Source organism: Periophthalmus magnuspinnatus, chromosome 18 (genome assembly GCF_009829125.3).
Source record: "Periophthalmus magnuspinnatus isolate fPerMag1 chromosome 18, fPerMag1.2.pri, whole genome shotgun sequence".
In the NCBI taxonomy this organism is placed as follows: Eukaryota; Metazoa; Chordata; class Actinopteri; order Gobiiformes; family Gobiidae; genus Periophthalmus; species Periophthalmus magnuspinnatus.
In genome coordinates, this window is record NC_047143.1 from 27,152,780 (window position 1) to 27,167,062 (window position 14,283).

At 42.0% G+C, this 14,283-nt stretch overlaps 1 protein-coding gene and 1 long non-coding RNA gene across 2 annotated transcripts in view; both read right to left on the minus strand.

The window, feature by feature from the left end:
* The window catches only part of LOC117386121 (obscurin-like), a 36,463-nt gene extending 22,405 nt beyond the window's left edge, over nt 1-14,058 (minus strand). The window contains exons 1-4 of the mRNA XM_055228905.1: nt 13,906-14,058; nt 13,757-13,789; nt 12,308-12,559; nt 11,443-11,694 (exon numbers count right to left, since the gene is read on the minus strand). Coding sequence (XP_055084880.1) covers nt 11,443-11,694; nt 12,308-12,559; nt 13,757-13,789; nt 13,906-13,942 — 574 coding nt within the window. The 5' untranslated portion in view covers nt 13,943-14,058. The remainder of the gene's footprint in view (nt 1-11,442; nt 11,695-12,307; nt 12,560-13,756; nt 13,790-13,905) is intronic.
* LOC117385990 (uncharacterized) lies at nt 6,078-7,809 on the minus strand. The gene is made up of 6 exons (XR_004542635.2): nt 7,789-7,809; nt 7,657-7,718; nt 7,130-7,168; nt 6,996-7,058; nt 6,320-6,373; nt 6,078-6,141 (listed from the first exon to the last, which is right to left on the minus strand). It is a non-coding gene; the product is annotated as an uncharacterized LOC117385990 (long non-coding RNA).
* Nucleotides 14,059-14,283: the final 225 nt, after the last annotated feature.

The window sequence follows — 14,283 nt, forward strand, 5'->3', positions numbered from 1 at the left end:
TTGTAACTGGAGCTGGGCGGAGCTCTCGGCTCCTCCCGTGCGCACCTGCTCTCCATCTGGCTAATCACCACACCTGCCATGGATAAAGGGAGATGGGAGAAGACACTCAGTGCGAGTTCGTTGTCGTCCTCACTTGTTCCTGTCGTCCCTGTGTTCCTGTCATGCTCTGGCCCTGAATGTCTCTTGCCCGCTCTGCCCTACGCCCGTCTGGTCTGCCTGTCTTCCTGTTGTCCCTTCATGTCCTCGGTTCCTGTGATCCTGTGTTGCCTGTGTTGCTCCGACCCTGCTTCCCAGCCCTGGTACTGTACTGTCTGTTTCTGCACTCTACGCTCCTGGATCCCGGTACACGCCTCACCTCCTGTTCACCACTGGATCAACCCTCATACTGCACTATTTGTCAGTTCCATAATAAATCCTGTAAATATTCCCTGAGTCTGCATCCTTTGGTCTGCTACACACACTCGCTACGACACGATACCTGCTCAAATGAGTATCTAGTTTTGATACTAGATTTAGTATCGATTAGTATCTGATTTTCAATACTTTTGACAATCCTAATGCAAACACATGTAATATAAAAGATCCAAGAGGCCTAAAGTTTAAAGATGTACTGAGAAGTTCCATAGTGCCCCTTTAAACACCTCCACACTGTACATTAGTCATTTTTTTTTGTTGTCAATATTTTATACACAAGATGTCAGATATATAAAGTCAGGTACATGGAATTATGTAACAAAGAAAAAAGCTAAAAAACAATACAAAATATTTTTCTATTTCGATTGAGGATTTGAATATAAACAAAATTATTTAAATGTTTTCTTTAGTAAAAGAACAAAACATGAGTGAGATGGTCCAGACTTTTGACTGGTAGTGTAAATGTAATACTGAAGAAAAACACAAACATAATATGGTTTAATGGTGATCTGAAAATACTCGTCACCATAGTCACCGTTTCTAAGAGACGGACCCTAAAAAGAGGAACTTTGAACAAAACCTGAAGCTGCGTTTGTTTCTCAGAATGTGTCAAAACTCTAATGCAATAGACAAACTTCTTCTTTCTGTTTTTGTGGAGACATCAGCCAAACCATCTGTGACTTTAGTTTCACACAGTCAATGGAGAAGTTACAAGGGTATAAAGTTTAATTTATTCTTTAAGTTATTTTTCCACGTGTTTTCATTTTATCTCTTCATTTTTTTATTAAAAACAGCCTGTATTGCATTTTATAATGTTTTTATTGATGTTTATTGTTCAGGTTACTTACTTTTTAAGGTTTCTCTGGAGGGTCTGACACCTGTTTGTCTCCATGGAGATATTGATCCTGTCTGACCTATATCTAAACAAAGAAAACAATAGGGCTAGCCAGCATGCTAATAGCCAGTATGCTAATATGTGTGAGAGCAGCCATTAGGGGCTTGAATGATTATTAAGTACGACCCAGGCACAATTTACACTGTGTAGCTCATTAGTCTGCGCCAACAAACAGAAACTGTAAACATTGTCCACAGTCACATTGTGGTAATCCTCCAGACCTGTTTCAGCGTCACTAAAACATTACAATAACTTCAGTATGACTTTTATAAAATAGACACAAACAAACAGATGAATATATTGAAATTAATATTAATATTTTTTACATTAAACATGAACTTGACTTTTAATGCTACTTAGAGCACGGTTATGGCAGAACTTTACTATCTAAGTCTCTTCATCGATTGTCTGGATGCTGATCGTCTCACTGAAGTCTGTGTGGTAGACTGGGCTTCCTCTCCCTCCTCTGCACCAATAGCGCCCCCTCTCGGAGATATTCAGCGCTGCCTCCTCTGTGGTCTGCAGCAGAGTAGCCTGTGTGTCCTTGTACCAGTAATACTTCCATCCAGATGAACAGGGTGAGATGGAGCAGCTCAGTGTCACTATCCCCTCTGCTGGTAAAAAGCTGGTACTTGCACTCACACTGGCCTTGGGGTTAATTGATGATTTTGAAGGAAAAAAAGTACATAAGTTTGTTTTAACAAATAAATCCTCTTACCCACCACATTTAGAAAAGGTCATAGGTCATAGGTCATGGGTCATGGGTCATGGGTCATGGGTCATAGGTCTTGCATGTTGCATCATTGGAAAGATTTTTTTGTCAATAAAATGACCGTCATTGTATGCCAAAAATTTAATGCAATGAATAATAATTTCAGAAAAAACAAACCTACAATTCTGCCTTTTTCACCTTCGGTCCAAAACTTTCTCAATCCTGGTCTCATTTTATCCAGAAAAAGAATATCCAAACATTTAACAGTGAAAAACATCCATAATGTCCGTTGTACAGTCAAACTTTCCTCTTCAAAATAAACCCTTTTTCCCTTGAATTTCTGATCAGGTGTTGTGTTTGGGTCATAAAAAAGGACCTTCAAAGTGAACGACCTTTAACTAATTTTGGCCCTGTTTTTCTGCAGAAAAGAATCCACAGGGCAGTGACATATTACAGTAACACTCCCTGTAAACGAGACAGTTTTCACCTTTGGTCCTGTACTGGAGGTTTGACTCACTCCCTGTAAGCTTTCCAAAGACCATTAGCCTGCTGCTAGCTAACCTCTGTGTTTGTGCACATGGAGCCCAATGGAAACGCACATGAATGAGTGAAAAAGTCCTGTTTGAACATTTGTAGAACCCGTTTGTAGTCACTTTTTCACTTTTTGTTTTTATAACTGGAGCAGCTTTTGGCCTTGCTCCACTCACACAGGTATAAGGTGTAAGATAAAAAGTTTGAGGTTATATAAATTTATTTTCATGTATGAGAACACTCTTTTGGTCAGTGTGGAACGTGACTTACCTGTAAATGTGACCGGTGGACTCCACTCTGTAAAAACATATTTGTTCAGTTTCCATCTGCACCAGTATTCTCCAGAATGAGCCTCTGAAGTGTTAATGATTTCAAACTTCTTCTTTCGAGGTGGAAGGATCTGACTGGTGGTTTTCCATCCAAACCACGAGTAAAAAGGCCAAAGTTTAAGTTGGACTTCACATGACATACTGATGCTCTCTCCAGGACAAAACTCTGAGTTTTGAACTTTTATTGTGGCTTTGTTTGACACTGTGGAAGAAACACAAAAATTACACAGGACAGTTTGACTCCACCAAAACATTCATTAAACAGCATTTGACTTCTCCACTCACGTATTTCCTCTATGTAAACTGCATTACTGTCTTCAGTATAGATTTTATTGTCTGCTCTGGAAGTGAAGATAAAGCCTCTACACATGTATTTTCCATCATCAGGCGCAGTGATGGTTTGAGCACCTGTGTACACGTGCAAATAATCTGATCCATCTCTTTTCCATTCATAATTCCAGTCATTATCAGAGTCACTGACAGAGCAGGTCAGATTAGGAAATGTGTACGTCCCTCGCAGCACAGTGTCTCCATGAGCGTCAGCACGGCCTGTGGTTTGTCTGCTGTTGGGTTCAGAGATTCAGTCAGACACATACAAGACACCAGGATTTAAGCCACGTGGACACAGTTTGTGTCAAAACCCAAGTCATCATGACCTTGATAATATTATCATCACACTTCTATTATATATACACACATGACATTATACAAGTGACTAATGCGCTGGAAATGATGATCTTAAGTTTCAATTCTGCTTCACACATTTGGCATTCGGGTTAAAATTCTTACCAGACACAGAAATAGAGATTGCGTTACTCTCTTTGGTCTCATTTGTGAAGTCAAGTGAATGAGCAGTGCACTGGTCCCCGCTCATGTCCACGGTCAGGTCTGACAGGATGAAAGAGTTAAAATAGTCCCACTGTACCAAGTGGCCATTCCTCTTTAGAGTGAAGTGAAGTAGTAAAAAAAGACCAACTAAAAATGTTAATAGTTTATAATTTGGTACAATTGAATGTCTTGCTCAAGGACACAACTTCAGTATATAAACCGGAATTGACATTGACATAGCGAAGATGAGAATTCTCATCACATTATACAAAAAAATAGTAATAATAACAAAAGAAATTACAATAAAATAATGAAATAAACCTGCAAACACAGATACTGTCGTAATGGCAGGTGCAGGTGCGGACCAAGGAGTGCAGACTCGGGGCAAGTTCACAGTGTTTATTCACAATTTGTGCAGAAATATAAGTCAATAGTTCATAAATCACAAACGGGGAGCAGGGAGCATGAGGCAGACCAGGCGGGCGTAGTGCAGAGCGAGGACAGGAGCGGGACGAGACCAGGGCGAGCCGAGCAAGAGTAATCCAGAGAGCGGGACCCAGGGCGGGAGACGAGGAGCAAGACGGAGACCAAGACAGGACAGGAGGCGAAGACAAAGGGTGGACAGTACCGGAGCTGGGGTGCAGAGGCAGGAACGAGCGGGAGAGCAGGAAACTGGAGAGTAGCAAAAATCCAATGAGCATCGAAAAGGTCAAAATGACAAAATGCTAAAACAAAGCAAGAGTAGTCACGTTAACACACGGACGGTCTGGCACCGAGTGTCTGAAGCTCGTCCATCTTAAGCTCCCCAGCAGGTGGAGGGGATTGTGCTGATGTGCTCCAGGTGTGCGTGGGAGGAGTCAGGAACTCCGCCCAGCTCCAGGCAGACAGGTAGGGGAGGGGCAAAGAACACAGGAGGACAGGAAATGCAGGCATCATGACAGATACATATCACTGACCATGGCCGTGTCCGAATTTGCCAAATGCACCCTTTGAAGGGTCCCTTCGAGGTACTCCTCAAAGTGTGGTTTCAAGCTTCCGGGCGAGAATCTGCCCTCCTCAGTGTAGCCTCCATCTTGCTGAAGTGGGACAGGCCTAAACCAGGGACCGCACTTCCACCGCTGTCTTTGAACGTACGATACGCACATTACGTACGTTATTTTTAATGATTTATTATTTAATAGAAGAAAAGTCAAGTTGTCGTCATCACAGCCGTTTCTTTTTTTAGATTGAATATCAATAGGCAATTATAACGTTCAAGGTGATTTTTTTACTCAATTGTAGCTACTTCATAACATAAACCTTGTGAAAACGTAATAACAGAGACAGAGGAAACAATATAATTTTCACATTCATAGTTTATAAACCAGAGACACTGATTAGTTGTACATATAGTGGGATATTTCAGTTTAATGGTTCAGTATTTTGTCCAGTTGCTGCACCACTTTAATAACAGTAGAGGGCACTGTTTCCCTTCTATGCTGTGCCAGTTCTTTTCATCTGATTATTATAAGGGATTTTCTAGCAGTGCAGCGCTACATCAAGCTAGTGTCTTGATTTACTAACACAAAAGTAAATGACCCGTGCCACCAGGGGGCGCAGACCTATGGAATGTACCGGAACTCATGAAGATTTTGTGCACGTCTCAGGACTCTGTTCTGTCCTTTTTCTGGAGAGTCTGTTGCTTCATTGTTCACATTACCTGTGTGGATCATTAAACTCTTCTGACTTTACGTTTCAGTTTCTTGGTCTTTGACACAATAGAAATGAACATTCTTACATTATTCTTATTGCAGTAATAATTTCTCATGATAATAATGTCTCTTATTGTCTAGCAATAACTGCACATTCCTTTATTCCATGTAACTCTCCTCCTTTTTAATCCTGAAACACACTGTACAGATCTTTATTCAGATTTAACAGTTTCATGTCGCACTGATGAGGTAAACCAGTACGAACATTTGAATGTGTATTGAACAGCGGACTCCATTTTCTTCTCGTTTTTGCGTAGACGTGGTGCATGATGGGATATAGAAGTGCGTGAAGTGTGCACGGATGCACGGTTCAGTTACGTCCGATCTCCATGGAAACGGTGCAAAGGGGAGGGCAGGTTTGTCGGGCGTATTCAGTCGGGTGCGTTGAAATGGGACAGCCCTTGACGCGCCGGAAATTAGGTAACTGCCCTTCGATGCACACTTCAAATGGTGATTCTAAGGCCAGTTTGGTGAATTTGGACACGGCCGATGTATCAGACTCATTTATACACATATTAAACATTTTAAACAATATATGAAACAATATTAAACATATAAAAATACTGAAAAGGTGTTTTTGTCGTTCATCCAGAGCACATACAACCGTACCATTAAAACTCCTTCAACAAGTTTGAGCCTATTTGATCTGAGAGTAAACGGTGTCATCAAAGGTGTTTTTTGCTGTTAAAAAAGAAGGAAAAAAATAACTCCAAATGTCCAACAAATTAAAATTCCCTAAAATAGTTCACAGTACATTTGCAAAATTATAAATCCCACAATGCTGGATTTGTATTTGTGTTCAGAATTACCAAGAGTAAAATAGAACATTTTAAGTTTGTGAGAAATAAGGTTTACTCACCTTTATTCTTCCTCTTTTTGTGGTGGTTCACTTGGGCGTATGTCACATTATCACCTAAAATAAACACATCATTAATATGTTTTCTTCTCCCCAAAATGACATCTGGATCGACTCAGTAAGTTGTTTTGGACCAGTCATTTCATTTTTTCCACACTCGAGTCCCCAGAGACCTGAGAGCTTGAGAGTTCTACAGTATCTTTCACATTTTGTTCAGTAGATTGACAATTCCAGGGCTGAAATTCTCCAAATGATTCTACTGAAGATGTGTGGAGTTTAGAAACACAGTGGAGCACTTCCTGTATCACCACATGATGACATCACAAGGTGGAACAGAGTGTTGAACATGTGTGAATGAAACAAAACACAACTCCAGGTTTGTTTGTGATGAGGAAACAACATTAGAACATCAGAAAATGGCCCCTTAAATTTCAATGAGGAAGTTACCAGATTTTTTTTTTTTTCTCATTTTAAATATATTTATTCCTTAATTTCTTTCCTTTATTTGTTTGCATTTTACTTTTATCAATAGTTCTAGACGTCAAACATTTCTCTGGTTAAGCCCTTGAACTATTGAGCTGTGAAAGCAACCCTGCATATGCACTGAAGCTCTACCACTGAGCCACATGCACAATCTGGGACTTTTTTTAACAGAAGTAAAGAGTTTTAAATCCTGTACCTGAAGAGTGTGGAATCACATCAGAATAAATACAGCTCTCGTCTTGTGGGGGGTTGTTCCTCACTGAAATCATTTTTAAAATAAATTACAAGTTAAAACATTATTTATTTACAGAAAAGACACAAAAAACTCACCTCTTCTACTTTTTAGTTCAACCACGGAATAAGTAACATCTGTGAAATGAACCAAATTGTTTTATGGGTAATGGAAATTCACACTTTTTATTTTAGTAGCGAGAGTGAGTTTAGTCACATATGAAACATTAAACTTTTCACAGCATCATGTCCTTCTGAGTTTCATAGATTCACATTTATATTTTTAGTTCATGCAGCCTTCAACAATTGTCCAAAGGTAAGAGTTTCCTCGGTGTTTTGTGATCTGCACTTTAGCCACAGTAAAAATCAGAAAACTACAATAATCACATAACTCAATAATTAGGTCTGATTTTTGTTTGTGTTTAAAAAGAAAGAGAAATCTGATCATCAAAAACACCTGGAGACATGTGTCAGTGAATCTGTGGATTTTTAGAGTCACTGTTGTATTTGGACGACACAGTACAATGAATTTAAAATAACTATTTCAGTCTCTTGTATTTTCTTTCCTCTATAGTCGACCCTTTTTACATAATTGTCCTCTTTTGTCTTATACGGTCACACATTACCATTTGGAGAGGAGGTGTGGTCATTGCTGGTCACATGATCTTCAGCAGAGCTCTGATTGGTCCTGCACAAATCGTCAAGGATCAAATTAAACTGTCCAATGAATATTTAGCAAAAAACAAATAACAACCAACCTCAGAAAGCACAAGTCTGTAAATAAAAATAAAACATCTGTGAATAAAAGTGAAATTAACCAATAATAAAATGTAAACAGTAGTGCACATAAACATTAATATAGTCTCAAATCTCACCTTTAATCTTTAAAAAACGCCATAGAAGCAGCAGTAATGTGAGTAAAACCACTGCACACACAGGTCCAACCACCCACATCACAGCAAGAGCAGAGCGCTCGCCTTTGGGTGCACCTATGGGCATCAATTACATTTTACTTTCATATTTTTGTATCTTTGTATATTTTAAAGAATAGTTTCACTGACTTTTAACCGACATCCAACTCTCTGGAGATATGACAGTCTTTGGTGTTGGCCGTAGTTTCCGTTGTCCCTCACATTTATAAAAGCCTTGGTCAGACCTGGACACTGCAGTGATGTTGAGCTCTGGTTCAGTCCCATTTTGAATCATTTTTCCATTTTTATAAAATTGAACTGAAGTAAAAGTCCCTGTGTTCAGTTTACAGCTGAGAGACACAGACTGTCCCTCAGTCACTGCACTCACTGGGCTCATAAGGATGATGTCCCCTGTGAAGTTAAACATGTCAAATACATAAAATACTTTAAAACACAACTTATACTTTATATCAAACTTACTGTGGACTGAGATGTTGACGGCATTGCTCATTTCTCCTGATCCAGACTCACACCAAAACACTGCACTGGTTTCCTCACGTAAACTAAACTCACATTTAGATTTACTCCACTTACACTGTTGTGATAATCTGTGATCAGAAAACCTCCTCCAGACTGTGCTGTCTGCTCCAGTGGAGTTGAACCCACAACTCAGAGTGATGACATCATCAGTGAAGTGCTGTGCTCTGTCAGGACTGACCGAGAGAGACACTGGAGACTCAGCATCTGAGGAGCACAAGACCCAGGCTTAAGGAACACAGGCTTTAGTGAGTCAGGCTTTAGTGAGTCAGGCTTTAGGGAGTCAGGCTTTAGTGAGTCAGGCTTTAGTGAGTCAGGCTTTAGCGAGTCGGGCTTTAGTGAGTCGGGCTTTAGCGAGTCGGGCTTTAGTCAGGCTTTAGTGAAACTTTAGTGAGTCAGGCTTTAGTGAGTCAGGCTTTAGCGAGTCGGGCTTTAGCGAGTCGGGCTTTAGCGAGTCGGGCTTTAGTCAGCCAGGCTTTAGTGAGTCAGGCTTTAGAGAGTCAGGCTTTAGTGAGTCAGGCTTTAGTGAGTCAGGCTTTAGTGAGTCAGGCTTTAGTGAGTCAGGCTTTAGTGAGTCAGACTTTAGTCAGGCTTTAGTGAAACTTTAGTGAGTCGGGCTTTAGCGAGTCGGGCTTTAGCGAGTCGGGCTTTAGTGAGTCGGGCTTAGAGAGTCAGGCTTTAGAGAGTCAGGATTTAGTGAGTCAGGCTCTAGTGAGTCAGACTTTAGTGAGTCAGGCTTTAGTGAGTCAGACTTTAGTGAGTCAGACTTTAGTGAGTCAGACTTTAGTCAGGCTTTAGTGAAACTTTAGTGAGTCGGGCTTTAGAGAGTCAGGCTTTAGAGAGTCAGGATTTAGCGAGTCAGGCTTTAGTGAGTTAGGCTTTAGTGAGTAAGGCTTTAGTGAGTCAGGCTTTAGAGAGTCAGGCTTTAGAGAGTCAGGATTTAGTGAGTCAGGCTTTAGTGAGTCAGACTTTAGTGAGTCAGGCTTTAGTGAGTCAGGCTTTAGTGAGTCAGGCTTTAGCGAGTCAGGCTTTAGCGAGTCAGGCTTAAGTGAGTCAGACTTTAGTGAGTCAGGCTTTAGCGAGTCAGGCTTTAGCGAGTCAGGCTTAAGTGAGTCAGACTTTAGTGAGTCAGACTTTAGTGAGTCGGGCTTTAGTGAGTCGGGCTTTAGTGAGTCAGGCTTTAGTGAGTCAGGGTCAGAGGTCAGTGACATGAACATGTGGGACGTACCTCCAGACCAGACAAAGGCGGGGTCACTGTGTTCAGAGGAGAAGGCGGGACTTCCTCTTTCTGTTCGACACACAAACGCTGCTGAGTGGTTGAGGCCCTGGAGGATGAAGGAGTCCTGTTTAGAGCCGGCACTGGCCCCCGGGAGCCGCTCATATGTGTAAGACTCTGACTGAGGAACAGCCCTGTACCAGTGAAAGCTCCATCCTGCAGAGGGCGCTGTCACAGCACAGCTCAGAGAGACAGAGGCCCCAGGACTGAGCCAGGACACAGACGCTGACAGGACAGGACGGGGGGCTCCTGAGGAGTGGATGTTATATTTAGATCATCACAGACGATGTCATTGTGTCATATTAAATATAAACTTACTGTCAGACACATTTAGTGTGAGGGGGCGGCTCCACTCAGTGACTGTGTGTGGCAGGACTCCTCTGCAGCTGTAGGGCCCTCTGTCCTTCACTGCTGCTCTTCTTATGGTCATTTCTCTTTGTTTGTGCTCCAGGCTCTGTCCAGATCTCCTCCATTCAAACGTCCACTCAGCGTCTGCTCCGTGAGCGTTACAGGTGAGAGAGAGCTGCTCTCCAGAGAACAGCTGAGACCCGGGGGGGTCCACAGAGACAGAGGGGCTGGGGACTGGACACACAGATCACCACATAAAAGAACATGTACAGCACATACACATGGAAGTATAAGACACGTGTTAGAGTCAAACTGACCAGTGGCTCTGAGTCTGAACTTCAGGCTGTGCTCAGTGAAGTAGGGAGGGCGCCCTCTGCTGGCTCTGCACTGGTACTCCCCTCCCTCTGACACTGAGACCTGTGCCTCAGATGAAGACTGTTTAAAGAGCTGCTCATTTCTGCTCCAGTCATATTTCCACCCAGAGGAAGGTGGAGAGACAGAGCAGAGCAGCTCCACACTGCCCCCTGTTGGCACCTCTGAGGCTCCACTCACTGTGACCTGAGGTTTGTCTGTAGAAAACATAATTACATCAAAACATGAACTTCACACATTAAAAACATGGAGGACAAACCCACAGTTTGTACAGTGAAAGTGCACATACTGAGTACAGTGACAGTGGTGGTGCTGCTCCACACAGTGGTGAGGTGTGGGCCTCTCTGGGCTCTGCACCTGTAGGCTCCTGTGTCAGACTCAGTCACTCTGGACACTCTGTATTCTCTGGTTGTTGGAGGTGGGTTCAGTCTGTTCCTGCTCCAGTGATAGGTCCACTCTGTGTCTGCTCCCTCCACCTCACAGATCAGACTCAGACTCTCTCCCACAAATAACTTAGACCAGTTTGGAGTCAGAGACACTGTGTAAAATAGAAATACTTCAAATACAGGAGACTCTGATGCTGACCACAGGGCCAGAGAACAGGACTCACCAGTTTGTCTGACAGTGACTGCAGGACTTTGAGGTGTGAGGATGAACTGGTCCTGTCCTCTGCAGCTGTACTCTCCTCCTCTGGAGACACGGACTCTCTGTGAGGTCTCAGGTAATGTGTAAGTTTGAGAATAACTACGTCTGAACCATCTGTATCTCCCTGTAAACCCCTCTATGTCACAGCTCAGAGTCACACTGCCCCCTACTGGAATAACTGAGGGCCATGGTCTCACAGTGACAGTGCGTTGTGTTTCTGCAAAGAAGGAAAAGAGAAGGTAAAATGTTCAGACATAAATCCATAATAGAATATTAACTGTGCAGACCAGGGTAAATGTGGTTCAGTTGTGTTAAATACTGACGTGTTACTGTGAGTCTCCAGGGGTGTGACTGTACTTCCTCATTGATCCCACAGGAGTACTGACCCTCGTCTGATTCTGACACTGTGATCTTCAGTTGGACTGTTGTTGTAGATTTGTGCTGAGGCTGATGTTGAACAGGTGATCTATTTTTGAAGAAGAGTAACTGTCTCTGAGCAGGACCAGAACAGACCAGAGTCACTGAGTCTCCCCGATACACAGCCTGGACTGGAGTCTGCAGGTTCATACTGGCATCTGTGCAACAGGGGGCGATAGTGAGAAAACACTTTTAAATCATTTATTCCTATTGACAGATAACATAACATTTAACAACATATTTTATATCATTATTGACAATATCTAAAAGGAAAAAGCTAAAAAATCACCACTTTTATGATGTGAAAGTGCAAAGAGCTCCAAAAACACAACCCAAAAGAAAAAGACTTGGCGACTCTGTCCAGGAGCAGGGTGTAAACAGGCTGTTGTGGAGGCTGAACCCTGCAAAGCCCCTGGCTGTGATGGTGTCTCCTCTCCACCCTGAGACACTGTGCAGATGAGCTCACTCCCGTCTTCACAGACATCTTTAACTCCTCCCTGGAGTCATGTCCCTGTTTCAACTCATCCATCATTGTTCCTGTCCCCAAGAAGCTCAGATCACTGGACTCAAAGACGACAGGCCTGAGGCCTGACGTCTGTGGTCCCCCCACCCACATTCAACATTAAAACACCAATAGTGTAAAGTGCATTTAAACTGACACTGGATCAACAGACAAAAACACAAATGGTGCAATGCTGGATGCTCCTTTAGCGACATCTTCATTCACCTGCTCCTTTGTAAAGTCACAGTGTAAACAGAACACAGACTCACTGAGTACAGTGACAGTGGTGGTGCTGCTCCACACAGTGGTGAGGTGTGGGCCTCTCTGGGCTCTGCAGCTGTAGGCTCCTGTGTCAGACTCAGTCACTCTGGACACTCTGTATTCTCTGGTTTTTGGAGGTGGGTTCAGTCTGTTCCTGCTCCAGTGATAGGTCCACTCTGTGTCTGCTCCCTCCACCTCACAGATCAGACTCAGACTCTCTCCCACAAATACCTCCAACTGACCCGGACTCACAGTGGGGACTAGAAGATTCAGAGAAAAAACATATTAAACTTGTTCAGTTTGTGACAGAAAGATGATAATAAAACATGTAAACGTCAAACTGAAGGAGAGAGATGCATAAAGGTAATGTGTTCTTTAGATTCTGTACTCACCAGTGTTCACAACAGTGACGTCATTACTATATGTTGTGTCAAAATATTTGTCCTGTCCTCTGCAGAAGTACACTCCATGAGAGACACTCAGAGTTTGTTCAACATTTAAAAGATCTTTCCAACCAAATCTAGAGTCAGGTTCTTGTCTGACCCAGTAGAGTGTTTCATTCCACTCCTCTACATCACAGCTCAGTGTCACACTGCCCCCTACTGGTATTTCTGTGTTTGACACAGTCAGTTCAACTCTGCGGGTACTTTCTGTGAACAAACAGGAATAAATACATAAAACGTCTGATGTGTGTTTTATTCAGGGAGGATCATGTGCTCAGCCTACCTGTCACTTTCAGTTCTTTCTCAGGGGATTGTGTTTCCTCACTGGCCCCACACGAATACAAACCCCCATCTGATTTTGACACTGAATTAATGTCCAGTCTTGAAGAGCTTGAACTTAGTAACAGCGCATGTTGTTTGTCCTGTTGTACGAGTGTCCCATTTTTGTAAAACTTCAGTTCTTTTTCTCCATGACCTCTGCACCACAGTATCACTCTTTCCCCCAGATACACAGACTGTGGAGTGACATCTAGAGTCGCCCTGTCACCTGTAACTGAACAAAAGAGAGGCCCAGCATGAACAGACACATGGAAAAAGATCAATATTTTATGATGGTACATAACTCTAGACACAGATGTACTGTACATTACATTTAAAACAAAAGCTTCAGTTGGTTATCTTTTATTAGCATATTGTTAGAACAAGAACAAGGTTATTTTTGGGACCATAAAACAACGATAGCTGGTTTGTTCTAATTAATAATTTGAACAACAGTTTGTCTAGACTCTAGATGAGATGTACACTAATGAAGTATTTAATCACAATGCATCTTCAAAGACTAAAAGGATTTAAAAAGATATATACACATTACAACAATCCCCATGGAATAGTTTTTATGAACCAACCAGCCCACTACATTTAAAGTTTAATTTGAAATCATCATAAGCATGAAATGAATCACTTCAAGAACTATAGAGCATAGTCACCAAGTCCACATTAAATAGAGTTTATTACCTGTTGTCTGTTTGCAGACGGCGACACAAAACACTGGAATAAAAACATATAAACGTGTAGATTACTGTCTAGATGACATTAATACACACATTAATCTACATTAATGTAGTGACCCAGGTCTAAACTCTGACCCAAAGTGTAGTACTCACAGATGGACCGCAGTGTCCAGAGCAGAGAGGCTCCCATCCTCAGAGTCTGAACAGGCTCAAACTAAACACACAACTAAACACACTTTTGATAAAGGCTCCGTTTATGCACTTCATGATGTTTAACTGGACTGTGTCAATGTGTTTCCTTCCTTTTCACACCACACGCAAAATTAGAAAACACATAAAAAAGTTAACACCCAAACAAGGAAACACATAAACAAGGAAACAAGTACAAAGGGCGATATAATCTAACATGACTTTAGTTGTTTTCAGACGTTCAGCAGAGTGATCATCAATACATCAGATTAAATGTGCCCACATGTGTGAGACAAAACACAACATCTGGAACTCTTAATATTTGAGTGAGCAGTAGTTTGG